Raw genomic sequence first — 14,306 nt, 5'->3', positions numbered from 1 at the left:
AAATATCCACATGGAGGAGACTTTTCAAGGCCCCAATCCAACAGTATATAATAATATCATATTATGTAATAAGGTATCATTTCATCATCAATCTTCTACCAAATTTCCAGATCAGTTGCTTTCAACTTTATTAAAACCCTAATTAGGTGAGGTTTGTGATTTAGCAGGAGCATCTAACTTCAATCGTCACCGGAAACTTCAAATTTCAGGTACCTATTGCATTTTTTTGACCCAATTTTGTTCTAATTGCACTCGTTTATGTTGAATTCTGTATAATCGGAATGTTTTGAGCTTAATTTGAAGTTAATTGGTTGGTCTTTGGATGTTTGTTAGGGTTTAGGTTAGGTTCAAGCTCTGAATTTGTGTGTAGTGTTATTTTAATTGTTGTTCTATGATGAAATTTGTATAATTTGAATGTTTTGAGCTGAATTTGAAGTTAATTGGTTGGTGATTGGACGTTTATTAGGGTTTAGGTTAGGTTAAATCTGAATTTGTATTTATATGTTATATATACACAATTATTTTCCAAATTATATACATATATATGTTTTTTTTTTCAAACTTAAATATCGGATTGGATGATTAATAAGTATAATTTTTAAGCTACTTCAAAAATTTTGACCAACAGTTTACCGATTTTGACCGAAATTTGACCGTTTATCAATTTTAGGTGAAGTTGTGTGATGGTGTGTTATGGTATATTGTGTTAATTGCTTTTTTTTTGGTTTTGTTTTTCAGGGTAAGCGTACTGCGGTTACTTTTTAAGAGATTGAAATGGGGCATTGCTTCTCTTCGGTGAGTTTTCCTTGTAACAAAGAATTGAAAACTCTTCTCTTCGGTTTGTTCCAGTTTGAGCTTAGATGTTTTTGAACATATAGATAGTTGTGATGGAATATACAACTCATTGTTATGTTAAATGACAGACTTTAAGATATGACATAATCACATAAGTATGTTGAGTGGTTGGAGGATGGTCATTGCTGACTAGCTTCCATGGTTGCGTGGAAGAACGTGTTAATACGATTATCTAAGACCAAATACTGTGAAAATACGTAAACTTATATGTGAATCATGAATATATAAGTTTTGTTATCAAAGTCATATGGATTTAAAGTTAGATGGCCAACGGTATTTTCTGCAAGTTATGCCTGAATTATTGCTTGTGTTATCCCTTTGTCAAGAACGTTTGTGCATCCTGAATATAGAGGCCACAATTTTAACCCTTTTAGAAGATAAATTGAAAACGGGTCCAACTGGTAAAATGCATACAACTATACAAGTATTTAAAAATGAAACAGGTAAACGGTTTAAACAGATCCAAAGCTGTCTTGTATTCAACTGCTTATAGTGTCCACACTTTTGTTTTAGTTAGAAATATGTTACATTATTAAATTAATAGTATAGCTTTTAATCATATTTCATCCATTTAGAACTTTTGAAAAATCAAGAATTCCATGAGATTCTGTTTGCGCATTTTGACCATTTTCATTTTCATTTTCATTTTCATTTTATATAATGTGGTTTTTGGTCGCATCTACATGATGTGAAATAAGAACTGATACGCGACCAGTGGCGGACCCAGGATTTTTTTCCAATGGGGTCCATTTTTTCGGTGTTCAAAATTTTCATAACAAAAGGTTAAAATTTTCGGGTCGGTCCTTGTTCAGGTCGGGTCAGAGCGAGGTTTGAACTAGATTTAAAAAAAAACATAAAAATGAGGCTATACAAGGATTGAACCCATGACCTTTTGTTGTTAAAGAGGGAGGTTTACCACTAGACTAAATTTCCTTTTCTTTATATGGTGTCCACCTAATTGTATTTATGGGGTCCTTATAAAATTTAATATACCGGATCTACTAATTTTTTAAAAAACATTGGGGTCCGGGGACCCCGATCCATTCAATGTGGGTCCGCCCCTGTACGCGACCTAGTGACCCACAAAAAGAGTGAATGTTGTAAGCAGGGCCGGCCTGTAGGGGGTGCGGGGTGGGTGACGGCACAAGGCCCAAACCATCCGAGGGACAAATCTTTTTAATTTTGTATATAATTTACGTTGTATAAGATAGAATACATATGCACTGAATAGAGAGATAACATAAATGAGTCCTTGTACTAGTGGTTATTGCCTTGCTTAAACAACAAGGAGATGCGGGTTCTAATCCCAACGTCTCCAAATTCTTTATTTTAGCTTATTTTTTGGTTTTTTAATGTTAGTGGCATTTAATGCTTAATTTTGTCAACTGCATCTTTTCCTTTAATTAATAAATTACTTCCTAAACTTAGCTAAAAATAACTATTTAAATTACATCCACATAAATTTAGTGATTGGTGAATTAATATTAAATGGAGATTTTCGAATAAGGCCCAAATTTTTTATCACGCACAAGGCCAATTTTTTTTTTTTTTTTTTTTTTTGGTTTTCGGAGACGGCCCTGGTTGTAAGTTGCAACCAAATACATCCTTAGTTTTTGAATTGACCATGTAATATGATACTTGTAGCCTCGGGCTGATGAAGACGAGACCAACAGTCATGCTCAGCTTGCGGGAGGTAACGTGACTCTCATCACTACCAAGAACGCTTGGGATCAAAAACTGGCAGAAGCAAAGACTCAAGGCAAAATAGTAAGTCATTAAACTGTATATTAATTAGTAATTTAGTATATTCTTCTTTATGAAGTATTAATTAATTATAATCTATGTTGTATGAACAAATAGGTGATTGGCAACTTCAGTGCAACTTGGTGTGGTCCATGCAAATCAATGGCACCTTACTACATTGAGCTATCAGAGAAGTATCCTTCTCTTATGTTTCTGACCGTAGACGTTGACGAATTAACGGTAAGAGTTACATACATCTGTGTGAAGCTCCATGTATATAAGCTTATGTTGTGATGAAATGAATTTGGATGCAGGATTTTAGCACACAACTGGATGTAAAAGCTACTCCAACATTCTTCTTCTTTAAAGATGGTCAACAAATTGATAAACTTGTGGGAGCCAACAAGCCTGAACTGCAGAAAAAGATAACCGCCATTGTTGATTCACAAGCAACCATAAATCCATAATCATTGTTATATGATGCCTTGTGTTTCATGTTTTATGGGACAATAGTACTGCATTTTACCAGATGAACATATCTGCTCTATTGAATGTTGTCTGTGATTCCTATTAAACGAGTTCTTTTTTGCGCGAACCTGTAGATATATTCTTGACATGATTTTTGGGTTTGTGTCATATTCGAATTTGTGTTAAATTTGACCTGAAACTGTGAATTTAACAACTCCAAACAATTATATGTTTTATTTTTACAAAGTTTACAATGAATTGAACTGAATAAAATATTGGGCCATTTTTTCAACATTTCTATTACAATGAATTCAATCGAATTAAATATTGGGTCATTTTTTCAACATTTCTAGAATTGGATAGCCTATTTATAACCTTTTCTAAATTTCATTAATCTATTTATACATATGCCTAAGATAGAAAAATGATCACGCCTGTTTTATATTTATAATTTTGTGTGATACAGATGAATAAATGTGTGAATCAATTAAAACATGAAGGATTAGGATCAAATACAAAGGATCCTAATTGTAAGAAGTATAAGAATGATTTATAGAGTGACAAGTGTCCAATAACCTAAAACTAAACCCACTACACAAAAAAACCCCACTAAAAAAAAAAAACTTAAACATCCACCACCACCAAAAACCTAAACCCCAACCCCCCCCCCCCCCCCCCCCCCCACACACACACACACATCACCCACACCAAAAAAAAAAAAATTTTTTTTTTTGCAGAGGGGGTGGGGGTTTAGGTTTTTGGGTGGGGGTGGGTGTTTAGTTTTTTTTAGATTTTTTTAAGTTTTTGGGTGGTGGGGGGGGGGGGGGGGTTTAGGTTTTTGGTGGTGATGTAGTGGGTTTAGTTTTAGGTTATTGGACACTTGTCACTCTATAAATCCTTCTTACACTTCTTACAATTAGAAGCCTTTGTAGAATAACTTGACCCAAAACATAAAATGGTAAATGGATACAAAAATGCGTGATTAATAAATCTAGTTTTTATTCAAACAGAAAACCACAGCATCAGATATATACAAACCAACCCCATACAAGACTATCCCAATAATATTCACATTTAATCTACTTTTTACTGATTATTAGAACATCCGTGGTGGCCCAAAATTTGGGCGTTTTTTCATATAACCATGCCCAACCACGCCCAAGTTCGGCCCCAGGGGCGTTTTTTAACCTAAAATTGGTTTTGGCGTTGTATATTCCACGCCTGGTTGATTTTGTCTTGGCCAATCACATTCAGCTTCATTGCTTTTGTCCGATAAGATTTTTAACTGTTTTTTTAATTTAATTTTATTACAAACATAATGCCCCACAATGCTCACATCCCCACTACACCCCTTTTAGAAAACGCCTCATAATGCCTCATTGCTGATTTGACTGCCACATGACGCAAAACGCCCAAGGATGAGGTGTTTACAATACAGATTCTAAAACTGAAAGCTGCACTTCTGTCTCCAATCCAAGAAATCCAAGAAAGAACCTTAGTTTTGATCCGTTTTTACCCAAAGGAACCCCAATTTTATTATTCCATCTTTCGATTTGAATAGCTTCATTTCTAGATTTCCATATTATCCAGCATGCTATTAGTATAACCGACTGCACCATTCTTTATTTTACACCCGAACCGTTAATTCCATCTTGAACACTCAACAGGTCCAAGCAAGAAAGTCACATAAAGGTTATAATATTTAAATATACAAAAAATCCTCAATTTTAGAAAGTCACAAAGGTTATATTTTTTTTTTCAAAAAAAAAATATATTTTATACAGCCATAAGCTATTCTTATTTCAGAAAAAATGGTATATTCTCAACGATGAAGTTATTCTTGGTTGTGATGATTCTGTCACCAGCTTTGTTTTTGTTTTTCCTTGGTGCATTTTTTGGTGAATTTCATGTATTTTTGGTGTAGCGACTTGCTAATTAATAAAGAGTTTTGTTGGCCGTTCAAAAAAAAAATTCTCAAATATATATATTCTTATTTCAGAAAAATAAAAATTTAAAACTAGACCATTTGTTCAAAGCTCTACTTTTTTTCTTGGTGGGATTGATGTTATAGAAAAAAGATTAAATGATCCTTTCAACTTTAATTATTGAAAGAAAGCTTTTACAAATTGATATGTTACTTTAATCTCTAAGGTAAATGATCATGTAAGTCAATGTATGGTAAGAGATCTTTCTCTAAATATTGCTTGTAATGTGAAAAACATGTTAACCTTGATAGTTCTTCGTTTCATCTAGGTGTCAAAATACCTTCGTATTGTCGTGTTTCATGTTAATCAGAATTGCCTAGAAAACGGACGTCATTTGTATCAAACAATACCTTAAAACGTATATTACACCTTTTTATTGATATGTTACACCTTTTTATTCATGAAAAAAATAAGTAGAGAGAAAACATAAAAATACTAGCAAACCGATAAACACGAACACAAACATTAATTCGAGATTGCTTCATAGTCAAAACTATTTTTCACTCTTTATAGATAAAGACTAAATGCATGCAAGATGGGCCCCACATATACTTGTAAATAGAAATTGTTTTCTCGTATGATGACAATATGATGATCTCATAGCCGACATGGTACATCATCTAATGTGTGAAATGATAAATACCTTCAAGCTTCATCACATAATAGTGTACATATTAGCATTTCCAATCCACGTAGAAGAAGAAGAAAGAAGAACTAGAGAGATGAACTCGGTAGATAATACTCTGATTAGGTAAAATCATTTGCATTGAAAGTTATGTTTTACTCTTGTTCTATATCTTGTATGATGTTATGCATCATTTGTTTTCTTTAAGATGTGTATAACCCATCATTTCAAATGTCGTTTTAAATACATCATTTGTTTTCTTTAAGATGTGGATAACCTATTATCTCAAATGTCATTTTAAAAGAGTTTTGATGTAATATTTCATTCCAATCACCAGGCCAAATTACATAAGGATAGCAGGTGACGAGTAATAAACTACGCCTCATTTCATAACTAATATTTTTATGCGATTAGCATTTCATAAGATGCTAAGTAAACATCATAAAAATAAGAAATGTTATGATTCGATAGATAAGTAATTTTAATTCATAAATTAGCAAATTTGTGTTGATTAACGCTATCAATATTTTTACTTGATCGTAATTCTTGCCATGAATATAGTTTAATTTTCGTATTTGATTATATTTTTCTTTTGTTGGATGATTGTATACTCTTTTCCCCAAATGGATTACCTATTTCATCACTCTCACTCAACACATGGAGAAGCCTTTGAAGCTAAAGGAACAATAGCCCAAAGATATATTCATTCACACCCAACCCAATCATAAAATTTCCAACTTTGATATGCACCAAATATGAAATTTTTACGGGCCTTATTTGATGGTTACAGGGTTAAATTCTAATTCAAACCATTAGTAACGGTTTTTAATCATTTTAAATTAAAATCAAATTGTTAAAAATTAAAACGGGACTAAACCTATATAAGATATTGTTAGGTTTTAGTTTTTTGTTTTCATTTTATTATTTGAATGTCTTACTCGTATAGCTACTCCGAATCTTGAATATACACGAAAGTCCACCATGCCCAAGTGAACAGTCCGGTTAATACAACTAGTTGTATGGCTAATCCATAAGATCATCGTTCAGTTTGGGTCGGATTAAGAAAATAAAACTTGTTAAATTTAATAAGTAAACATTATTGAACACGAATCGACCCTCACTTTAAACCAGACCATAAACACCTCCAAAACTAGCAGTCTAGCATCGCATAAGAACCGTTCATTACACCAGATAGCAACAGAGTTTCAAGTTTTTTTAACCACTGACAGCACCGCACTTTAAATATTATTTTAAATAGTGTATTTAATTTATTCTTTTTTATACCCATTTTCAGGCGCTGTCCTTTATGTTCAAAATTGACGAGTTTTGTCCTTTATGTTTTCATATCGTACACCTTTTGTCCTTTAGGCCTAACCCAATTAGTTTTTTCAGTTAAATTTGGTCATGTGCTTTGCACATGAGGGCATTTTTGTCAATTCAAAGGTTGCAGAAGCTTTGAGTTGTAAATCTGCCGTTGAACTTACCTTTGAATTGACAAAAATGCCCTCACGTGTAAAGTATATGACCAAATTTAACTGAAAAAACTAACTGGGTTAGGCCTAAAGGACAAAACGTGTATGATATGAAAACATAAAGGACAAAACTAGTCACTTTTGAACATAAAGGACAGCGTCTGAAAATGGGTATAAAGATAAAGGACAATCCTTGAAATTCACTCTTACTATTTTATATAACTTATAGTTCATCACAATATAAAAAAAATATATATATATATATATATTTTTTTTTTAAACTTTTACACTACAGTTTTATTTCCAGAGGTCAATTTGCTGCTATTATTATGACACTTCTGTTATCATCTTTTCTCTTTTTCTCTATATTAGTTGAAAAAGATGTATAACCTATATCTTTTATAGTTAATTCACATTACAAAGATTGCTTAATTAAATAGATGAATCATTCATTGTGTGTTATCTTATGTGTATGTGTATGAGAGAGAGAGAGAGAGAGAGAGAGAGAGAGAGAGAGAGAGAGAATACCAAACGCACAACACCATCTTAGCTTTGAAGGTAGCAGAATGGTTTCCTCTCCAGCACTTTTCTTGAGCAATACAGCAATGATCCCATCATCCCAGTCACATCATATGTTCTTGTTATTATATATACATTTCATGCTCACTAAATAAATATTCAGAATCTAAACCAAACATTAAATGGATATCCATACAACAATCTTGTTATTGTCTATCCTTTTAGTTTACAATCTTAACAACACCAACTGTTTAACACTTGGTCTCAATGAAGATCATGTTTCCAACACAATGCTCGATAAAACCACGCACCATTTCTCTAACCATAGGTACCAGGAAACAAAAAGTTTGAGATGTTTTGTCTTCGTTGTAGTTTATTTAATTCGCGATCATTTGTGAGTTTTGCAGGATTGGCTATGATGATGATGGTGATGATATGGGTCGGATGGACGACGGAGATGAAGATGAGCCGTGGACAATGGTGCAGAAGAGTGGGAAACAATTTGCGGTGAATGACCAGCCGTTTTATGTAAACGGGTTCAACACTTACTGGCTGATGGTGTTTGCTGTGGACGCGTCTACACGAGGGAAAGTCACTGAGTTGTTTCAACAAGCGTCGGGTGTGGGAATGACAGTGTGTCGAACGTGGGCTTTTAACGATGGTCAGTGGCGCGCTCTTCAGAAAAAACCGTCTGTTTATGATGAAGATGTCTTCAAGGCCTTAGATTTTGTGGTGAGTGAAGCAAAGAAATTCAAGATCAGACTTATACTGTCATTGACAAATAACTGGGATTCTTATGGTGGCAAACCTCAATATGTGAGATGGGGAAAAGAAGCTGGATTAAATTTGACTAATGATGATGATTTCTTCTCTCACCCAACTCTTAAAGATTACTATAAGGCCCATATTAAGGCAAGTTTCTAACCTTTAGCCATTCACTTGATCATGGATCGTATGGTAATTTTTTTTTTTTTTTTTTTTTTTTTTTTTTTGCAAATGGATATTTAGACTGTGTTGAATAGAGTGAATACCATAACAAACATAACCTACAAAGATGATCCAACTATTTTTGCATGGGAGTTGATTAACGAGGCCAGATGTACGTCGGATCCTTCAGGGGATAAACTACAGGTATTGACGGGTCAGGTTGAATTGAAACACTTCTTCTTCGAAATTTTAAAATGTTAAAAAGTAAAGGGTGTGTCATAATTTAGGAATGGATAGAAGAAATGGCGTATTACGTGAAAACAGTCGATCCGAAGCATCTAGTGGAGATCGGTCTTGAAGGATTCTACGGTCCTTCGACACCTAACAAGGTTCCAATCAATCCAAATACGTATTGTCAACAAGTGGGAACTGATTTCATCAGAAACCATCAAGTTCTTGGTGTTGATTTCGCTTCGGTTCATATTTACGCTGACTCTTGGTAAGTCAACGCAAAACTTCAAACCTTTTAAACGATATACGAGATGTTAGAGTTATATAATACTATGTTTTATGCACTTATGAAGGATTTCACCGCCAATATCCGATACCCATATCACGTTCACCAAGTCATGGATGCAATCACACATCGACGATGCAGAGAAATACCTCGGAATGCCAGTGATTTTCAGCGAGTTTGGTGTATCCGCAAAAGACCCGGGCTTCAATACATCGTTTAGGGACAGCTTGATAAGCACGGTGTACAACACGCTATTGGATTCCGCAAGAAAAGGAGGGAGCGGAAGTGGGAGCCTTTTATGGCAAGTGTTTCCGGATGGAACGGAATATATGGATGATGGGTATGCAATTATTCTTTCGAAATCACCGTCAACTACGAAGATTATATCTCGACACTCAACAAGGCTTACGCTTTTCAATTCCTTGTGTAACTGGAAATGCCGTTGGGGTTGCAAGAAGAGACATGGATTTGATGAGTTCGACTACCATGCTGAGCTTTAAACAACAGTATTCACTCAAGAAACAGGCCAAGGAATCAGCTTGCAGATATGTATATACATGTAAACTCACAAATATATATATATATACATGTATGCGCTACTTTGTGTATGCTTTTACATATAAATGATAATAACATCTGGTAGATCATTATGGGGTGTTCGTCATATATGACTATGAATCCAAAATCGGGTAAATACAGAGTCAGGGGTAAAATTGCAATTATTTCGTTAAAGGGGGTCAGAGTGCCAATTGGCCTAAACCCCAGGGGGTAAAATTGCAGTTTACTCAAAAATTTATATAAGATCCTTGTGACTTGGGTACGAAAAGCCCCTCGCCCGCTTTTGCTCTTCACATCTCATTTTTAGACCTTGTCGCTTTTGTGCGCCTCGCGCTTTTTAAAACCAAGGAACATAAACACAAAAGAAATTAAGTAGTAATTAAACACATTAAAATCCGACATCCACAACCAAACACATCACGAAAGTGTTGTAAAAAGTAAAAAGGGACCAACATGATAATGAAATAGAACAGAGTTTCACATTAAGAAACCATAAAACAAACGGAAAAGATCAGCAGACCGGGCTGTTTCTCCTGAGAAAAGAGGCTGCAGGCTTGACGTAAGTAAATCCCTGAAAGAGGTTTGCAGAAGCGTTTGGGCTAGATGCAGGGGAGTCCAATAGCGGCATATCGGTCCAACGTTTATCAAAATTAGCAATGCATTGGTTTCCTGCAACTTCGGGTCGAAAAGTGGGCTGGATTTCTCGAGCGTCTAATCTTTTCCAGTTTATTGGCTTGAACCATTTGTGATGCTTTATCTCATCGCTTCCCATTGACCCGTTTCCAAGCCTCTTATTTGGATCCTTTTGCAGCAACTACAAAGTACAAAGAGAGGTATCTTGACTTTAGTGGTCAAATTAATTAAAAGCTAAAACCATTTAACCTCAAATATTGGAAATAGTTAAAAAAAAAAAAAAAAAAAAAAAAAAAAAAAAAGGTAAACTAACCCCTTTCAGCAGGCAGTGTGCTTCGCTTGTCAAAAATGCAGGTAGCTTTAATTTATCCTTCACTATCTTTTTCTGGATTTTTTCTCGATTTCCTCCATGAAATGGTGGCTATTCAAGAAGAAACACCAATAAATAAGAAAACAGGGTTATCAATGTGATTAAAGTATTAGTAATATTCATAAAATAAAATTATAATAACTTGTTTACCCGGCCTGTGAGCATCTCAAACAACAAGATTCCAACACTCCACCAATCCGCAGCCTTATCATGGCCCTTACCAAGAATAATTTCGGGCGACATGTATTCTACCGTCCCACATAAAGAATTGGACCTTGCATTTTCGTCAAATTCCTTTGCTAGCCCAAAGTCGGTAAGCAAAGCCTGAAAAACGAAACACGCGTTATAACTTACGACTAAACACATTACATGGTAATATTATTACGATATGTTTGTGTACATACATGGCCATCCACATCAAGTAGAATATTTTCTGGCTTAAGATCCCTATGCATTATGCCATTTGCATGAAGGTGAGAAACAGCTGAAACAATCTCTGCAGCATATATACGGGCCAGATCCTCACTGAAAACGTGACCAATGTTTTACCGTTAGTTTACATTTCCAACATATTAATGATTATAAAATAGTAAAATGTCATTTTCGTCCTTGAGGGTTGGCCAGTTTTGCGACTTTCGTCCAAAGGTTTGTTTTTTTCACATCTGGGTCCAAAAGGTTTGAAATCTTGCCATTTTCATCCGGCTCGTTAACTCCATCCATTTTTCTCTGTTAATTCAGGGGTATTTCTGTCTTTTTTGTTAACTTAAAAGGCAATTCGGTCTTTTTCACTTTATGTAGAAGCATTTAGCATTATGTACGAGTATTCAAACGACCGAATTGCCCTTTAAGTTAACAAAAAAGACAAAAATACCCCTGACTTAACCGGGAAAATGGATGGAGTTAACGGGCCGGATAAAAATGGCAAGATTTCAAACCTTTTGGACCCAGATGTGAAAAAAACAAACCTTTGGACGAAAGTCGCAAAACTGGCCAACCCTCAAGGACGAAAAAAACATTTTACTCATAAATAAATAACTCACCGAAACAACCCATGGTGATAGAGCTGGAAAAAGAGATGCCCTCCGTTCACAAAGTCCAACACAAGGTAAAGTCTATACTTAGTCTGCAAACACAAGCACAATCCAAAATCAAAATCACTATATCTAAACGCTAGAAATTCATCGTTAAAATAAAAATAGGTAGTTTAGAATAACTACCTGGAAAGAATATCTGAGTTGGACGATAAACGGATGATCAACTTTCGTTAGAATATCCCTCTCGGCTTTCATATACTCCGCATGATTTTTCTCCACAATCTTATCTTTCCTCACAACCTTCATCGCATATATTTCCAAATTATCCTTCTTTCTAACTTGATAAACTTTCCCGAACGCCCCCTGGCCCACAACTTTCATAACCTCGAAATCTTCAAGCCCTACACTCTGCACCTTCTCGCAGCTTTCCTCAACTCCTTCAACCGCCACATCGTTAAAATCCTCTAGTTCCTCTGTTTCACATATGGTTAGCTTCTTTAGGTTTAGCAAGTGGCTAACACGTGGCGTAGGGCCCACTAGAGAATGTGATCGGTTGCAGATGACCACCGGGTCATCGTATATAGTTTCGGTTGAGATTTCAGAAGTTCCGTGAGTGGGTAGAGGACCAAATGTATCGGAGAAATCAAGTTCGAAACTATCTGACGTGGCGTCGGGCGGGTTTAACGGGAGGTGCAAATAGTTCTTGGATGGTGCAAACGGTTTGCATGTTTTGTCTTCCATTAAAGCGGTTAATTGAGAAAAAACCATGATGGAAAATCTCGCAAGCGGGTTCTGATTACTTACTAGCGTCACTATGGATGGAAAGATACTAAGATTCGAGCGGATGAAAGGGTTCTACCGATGGCTTTAATTAGAAGAAAGTTTAAGTAAATGATTGGGTTCTTGAAGAAGCTTGAGAAGATGCAAAGGAAAGCGGAGTAAGTTGAGTAGTTGTTGTTGTTTCCCGAGGTGCAGGAAACGTTGGATGCTGCTGCGCTGGTTTTTGAACTCATGAAGATCTGTCGTCAATTCTGTGTACATGAAAGCATAAGTCCAAAACAGAAATTATTTCTAATCATATGATTCTTCAGGTTCTATTTCATATTACTTACTCCATACCGCAAAAGGGAATTAACTAGCTCATAAACAGTTGTTATATTTTAATGTTCCAGAGTCATATTTAAGGTAAACAAGAACCAACAGTTATGTTTTATCCAGAAATTAAAACTTTGAAGATAAGAAAGGTAACTCAATCTATCACACAAATGTCAAAAGACAAATGTCAAACTTCTGATGGATAATTACTTCCATTAACATCTAAAAACAGACAATCAACAAACTTACACAACTATGAATGAACGGTATCGGTGGTTACTCAGCAAGTTATTAACAAGAAATTTACAAGATCTAACAACATGATGAACAAACAATTTTCCCAAACAAACCAATGTTAGTTACATATCTATGAGACCACAAGAAAGTCAAACCCACCACCTCTAAAGCTAAAATCAACCTGGTTTATATCAAGTGATCCAATTTTGACTTTCAAGGTCAAAATTGACCACTTTTTAACAAATCTAATTAATCAATATGACAATGAATCCATTCACAATCTCAAACAAACACAAAATTTTGCATCCGAATATACAACATTAAACCCATTAAATCACACAATTTTCAATCCCAATAACCAACAAGATCTCAGATCTTACAAAAAAAAAAAAACTCTAAATCACCACAAAAAAAAAAACAAAAAAAAATCCAATTCTACAGAAAAAATCATCACCAGAATCTTTATTTTAACCACACGATTAACGCAACAGATCGGATCTTCTAGGGTTTTTTTTTTTTTTTTTTTGCGTTAATGCATGCACCAAAACAAGAACCCAATTGTGCATATGAAGATTAAATCAGAAGAATTTATAAAGAAAAAGAGATTAAAGAAGAAAATTTGGTACCTTTGAAGTGGTTTGAAGATGGTTTTTGGGAGAAGAATTTTGGGGGTGTTGTGTTGTTAAAGATGTTGGGAAACGAAGATTTCGGCCGCCAGTTTATGTTATGGAGGATAATAATTTCGAAGAATGTGTTATTTTCCACGTGCCGGGTTATGGTTGGTTGGATTTATGTGAAATTAAAATCCTTTTATCTTTTTAATAAATGATTGCCTCCACACGCCTATATTGACGGGTTATTTGTTTTATTATACCTTTTCTAACTTTTTTTTTTTTTTTTTTTGAATGGCAAATTTGGATCACTGACGGACCACTGGAGTATTAACGTGTCACTAGAGGAACCACCCGATCATATCCATCTTCACTAGGCATAATGCCACACCAATTCAGGAGGAAACCCAATAAACATGGGAAAACCCCCCTTGTGGGAATCGAACTCAGGACCTATTGGTCCCAAAGCCTTATCCCACCACCAAGATGCCACTAGGCTATAAAGCCATGGGCTATACCTTTTCTAACTGCTAATTTTTTTTAATCCCAGTTTGAGACTTGAATTCAAAACCTTTCATTTTCCAATCTAGGTGTTTTGAAGATTTTGCCTTTAAACAATAAACACCACCCCATTGGTTTTATTATATAGTATAGATT

The 14,306-nt window shown here is 34.9% G+C and overlaps 3 protein-coding genes across 3 annotated transcripts; 2 read left to right on the top strand and 1 right to left on the bottom strand.

The window, feature by feature from the left end:
* Positions 1-32: 32 nt before the first annotated feature.
* LOC110941971 (thioredoxin H-type) lies at positions 33-3,253 on the top strand. The gene is made up of 5 exons (XM_022183676.2): positions 33-209; positions 739-795; positions 2,500-2,622; positions 2,716-2,838; positions 2,913-3,253. Exons 2-5 carry the CDS (start codon positions 775-777, stop codon positions 3,063-3,065), a joined length of 420 nt encoding a protein of 139 aa, XP_022039368.1. The 5' UTR covers positions 33-209; positions 739-774; the 3' UTR covers positions 3,066-3,253.
* A 4,573-nt stretch (positions 3,254-7,826) lies between these two features.
* LOC110941996 (mannan endo-1,4-beta-mannosidase 6) lies at positions 7,827-9,761 on the top strand. Its single transcript, XM_022183698.2, has 5 exons — positions 7,827-7,995; positions 8,075-8,579; positions 8,676-8,798; positions 8,882-9,093; positions 9,179-9,761. The coding sequence occupies exons 1-5, from the start codon at positions 7,850-7,852 to the stop codon at positions 9,609-9,611; spliced, it is 1,419 nt and encodes a 472-aa protein (XP_022039390.1). The 5' UTR covers positions 7,827-7,849; the 3' UTR covers positions 9,612-9,761.
* Positions 9,762-10,022: 261 nt separating this feature from the next.
* Positions 10,023-13,770, bottom strand: LOC110941987 (serine/threonine-protein kinase AtPK2/AtPK19). The gene is made up of 7 exons (XM_022183687.2): positions 13,665-13,770; positions 11,890-12,737; positions 11,713-11,795; positions 11,077-11,197; positions 10,823-10,996; positions 10,616-10,723; positions 10,023-10,483 (listed from the first exon to the last, which is right to left on the bottom strand). The coding sequence occupies exons 2-7, from the start codon at positions 12,472-12,474 to the stop codon at positions 10,181-10,183; spliced, it is 1,374 nt and encodes a 457-aa protein (XP_022039379.1). The 5' UTR covers positions 12,475-12,737; positions 13,665-13,770; the 3' UTR covers positions 10,023-10,180.
* Positions 13,771-14,306: the final 536 nt, after the last annotated feature.

Source organism: Helianthus annuus, chromosome 1, assembly GCF_002127325.2.
Source record: "Helianthus annuus cultivar XRQ/B chromosome 1, HanXRQr2.0-SUNRISE, whole genome shotgun sequence".
NCBI lineage: Eukaryota > Viridiplantae > Streptophyta > Magnoliopsida > Asterales > Asteraceae > Helianthus > Helianthus annuus.
Note: the sequence above shows the minus strand (reverse complement) of the source record. Positions and strands in the feature narration are given on the sequence as shown.

Excerpts from the sequence above, each read along its gene's own strand:
- LOC110941971 (XM_022183676.2), top strand. The coding sequence starts at position 775 with ATGGGGCATTGCTTCTCTTCG. Across the intron at positions 2,623-2,715 it reads CAAAGACTCAAGGCAAAATA|GTGATTGGCAACTTCAGTGC; the intron begins GTAAGTCATTAA and ends ATGAACAAATAG. Across the intron at positions 2,839-2,912 it reads TAGACGTTGACGAATTAACG|GATTTTAGCACACAACTGGA; the intron begins GTAAGAGTTACA and ends ATTTGGATGCAG.
- LOC110941996 (XM_022183698.2), top strand. The coding sequence starts at position 7,850 with ATGGATATCCATACAACAATCTTGTTATTGTCTATCCTTTTAGTTTAC. Across the intron at positions 8,580-8,675 it reads ACTATAAGGCCCATATTAAG|ACTGTGTTGAATAGAGTGAA; the intron begins GCAAGTTTCTAA and ends ATGGATATTTAG. Across the intron at positions 8,799-8,881 it reads CTTCAGGGGATAAACTACAG|GAATGGATAGAAGAAATGGC; the intron begins GTATTGACGGGT and ends GTCATAATTTAG.
- LOC110941987 (XM_022183687.2), bottom strand. The coding sequence starts at position 12,474 with ATGGTTTTTTCTCAATTAACCGCTTTAATGGAAGACAAAACATGCAAA. Across the intron at positions 11,796-11,889 it reads AACTCAGATATTCTTTCCAG|ACTAAGTATAGACTTTACCT; the intron begins GTAGTTATTCTA and ends TTGTGTTTGCAG. Across the intron at positions 10,724-10,822 it reads TTGAGATGCTCACAGGCCGG|CCACCATTTCATGGAGGAAA; the intron begins GTAAACAAGTTA and ends CTTCTTGAATAG.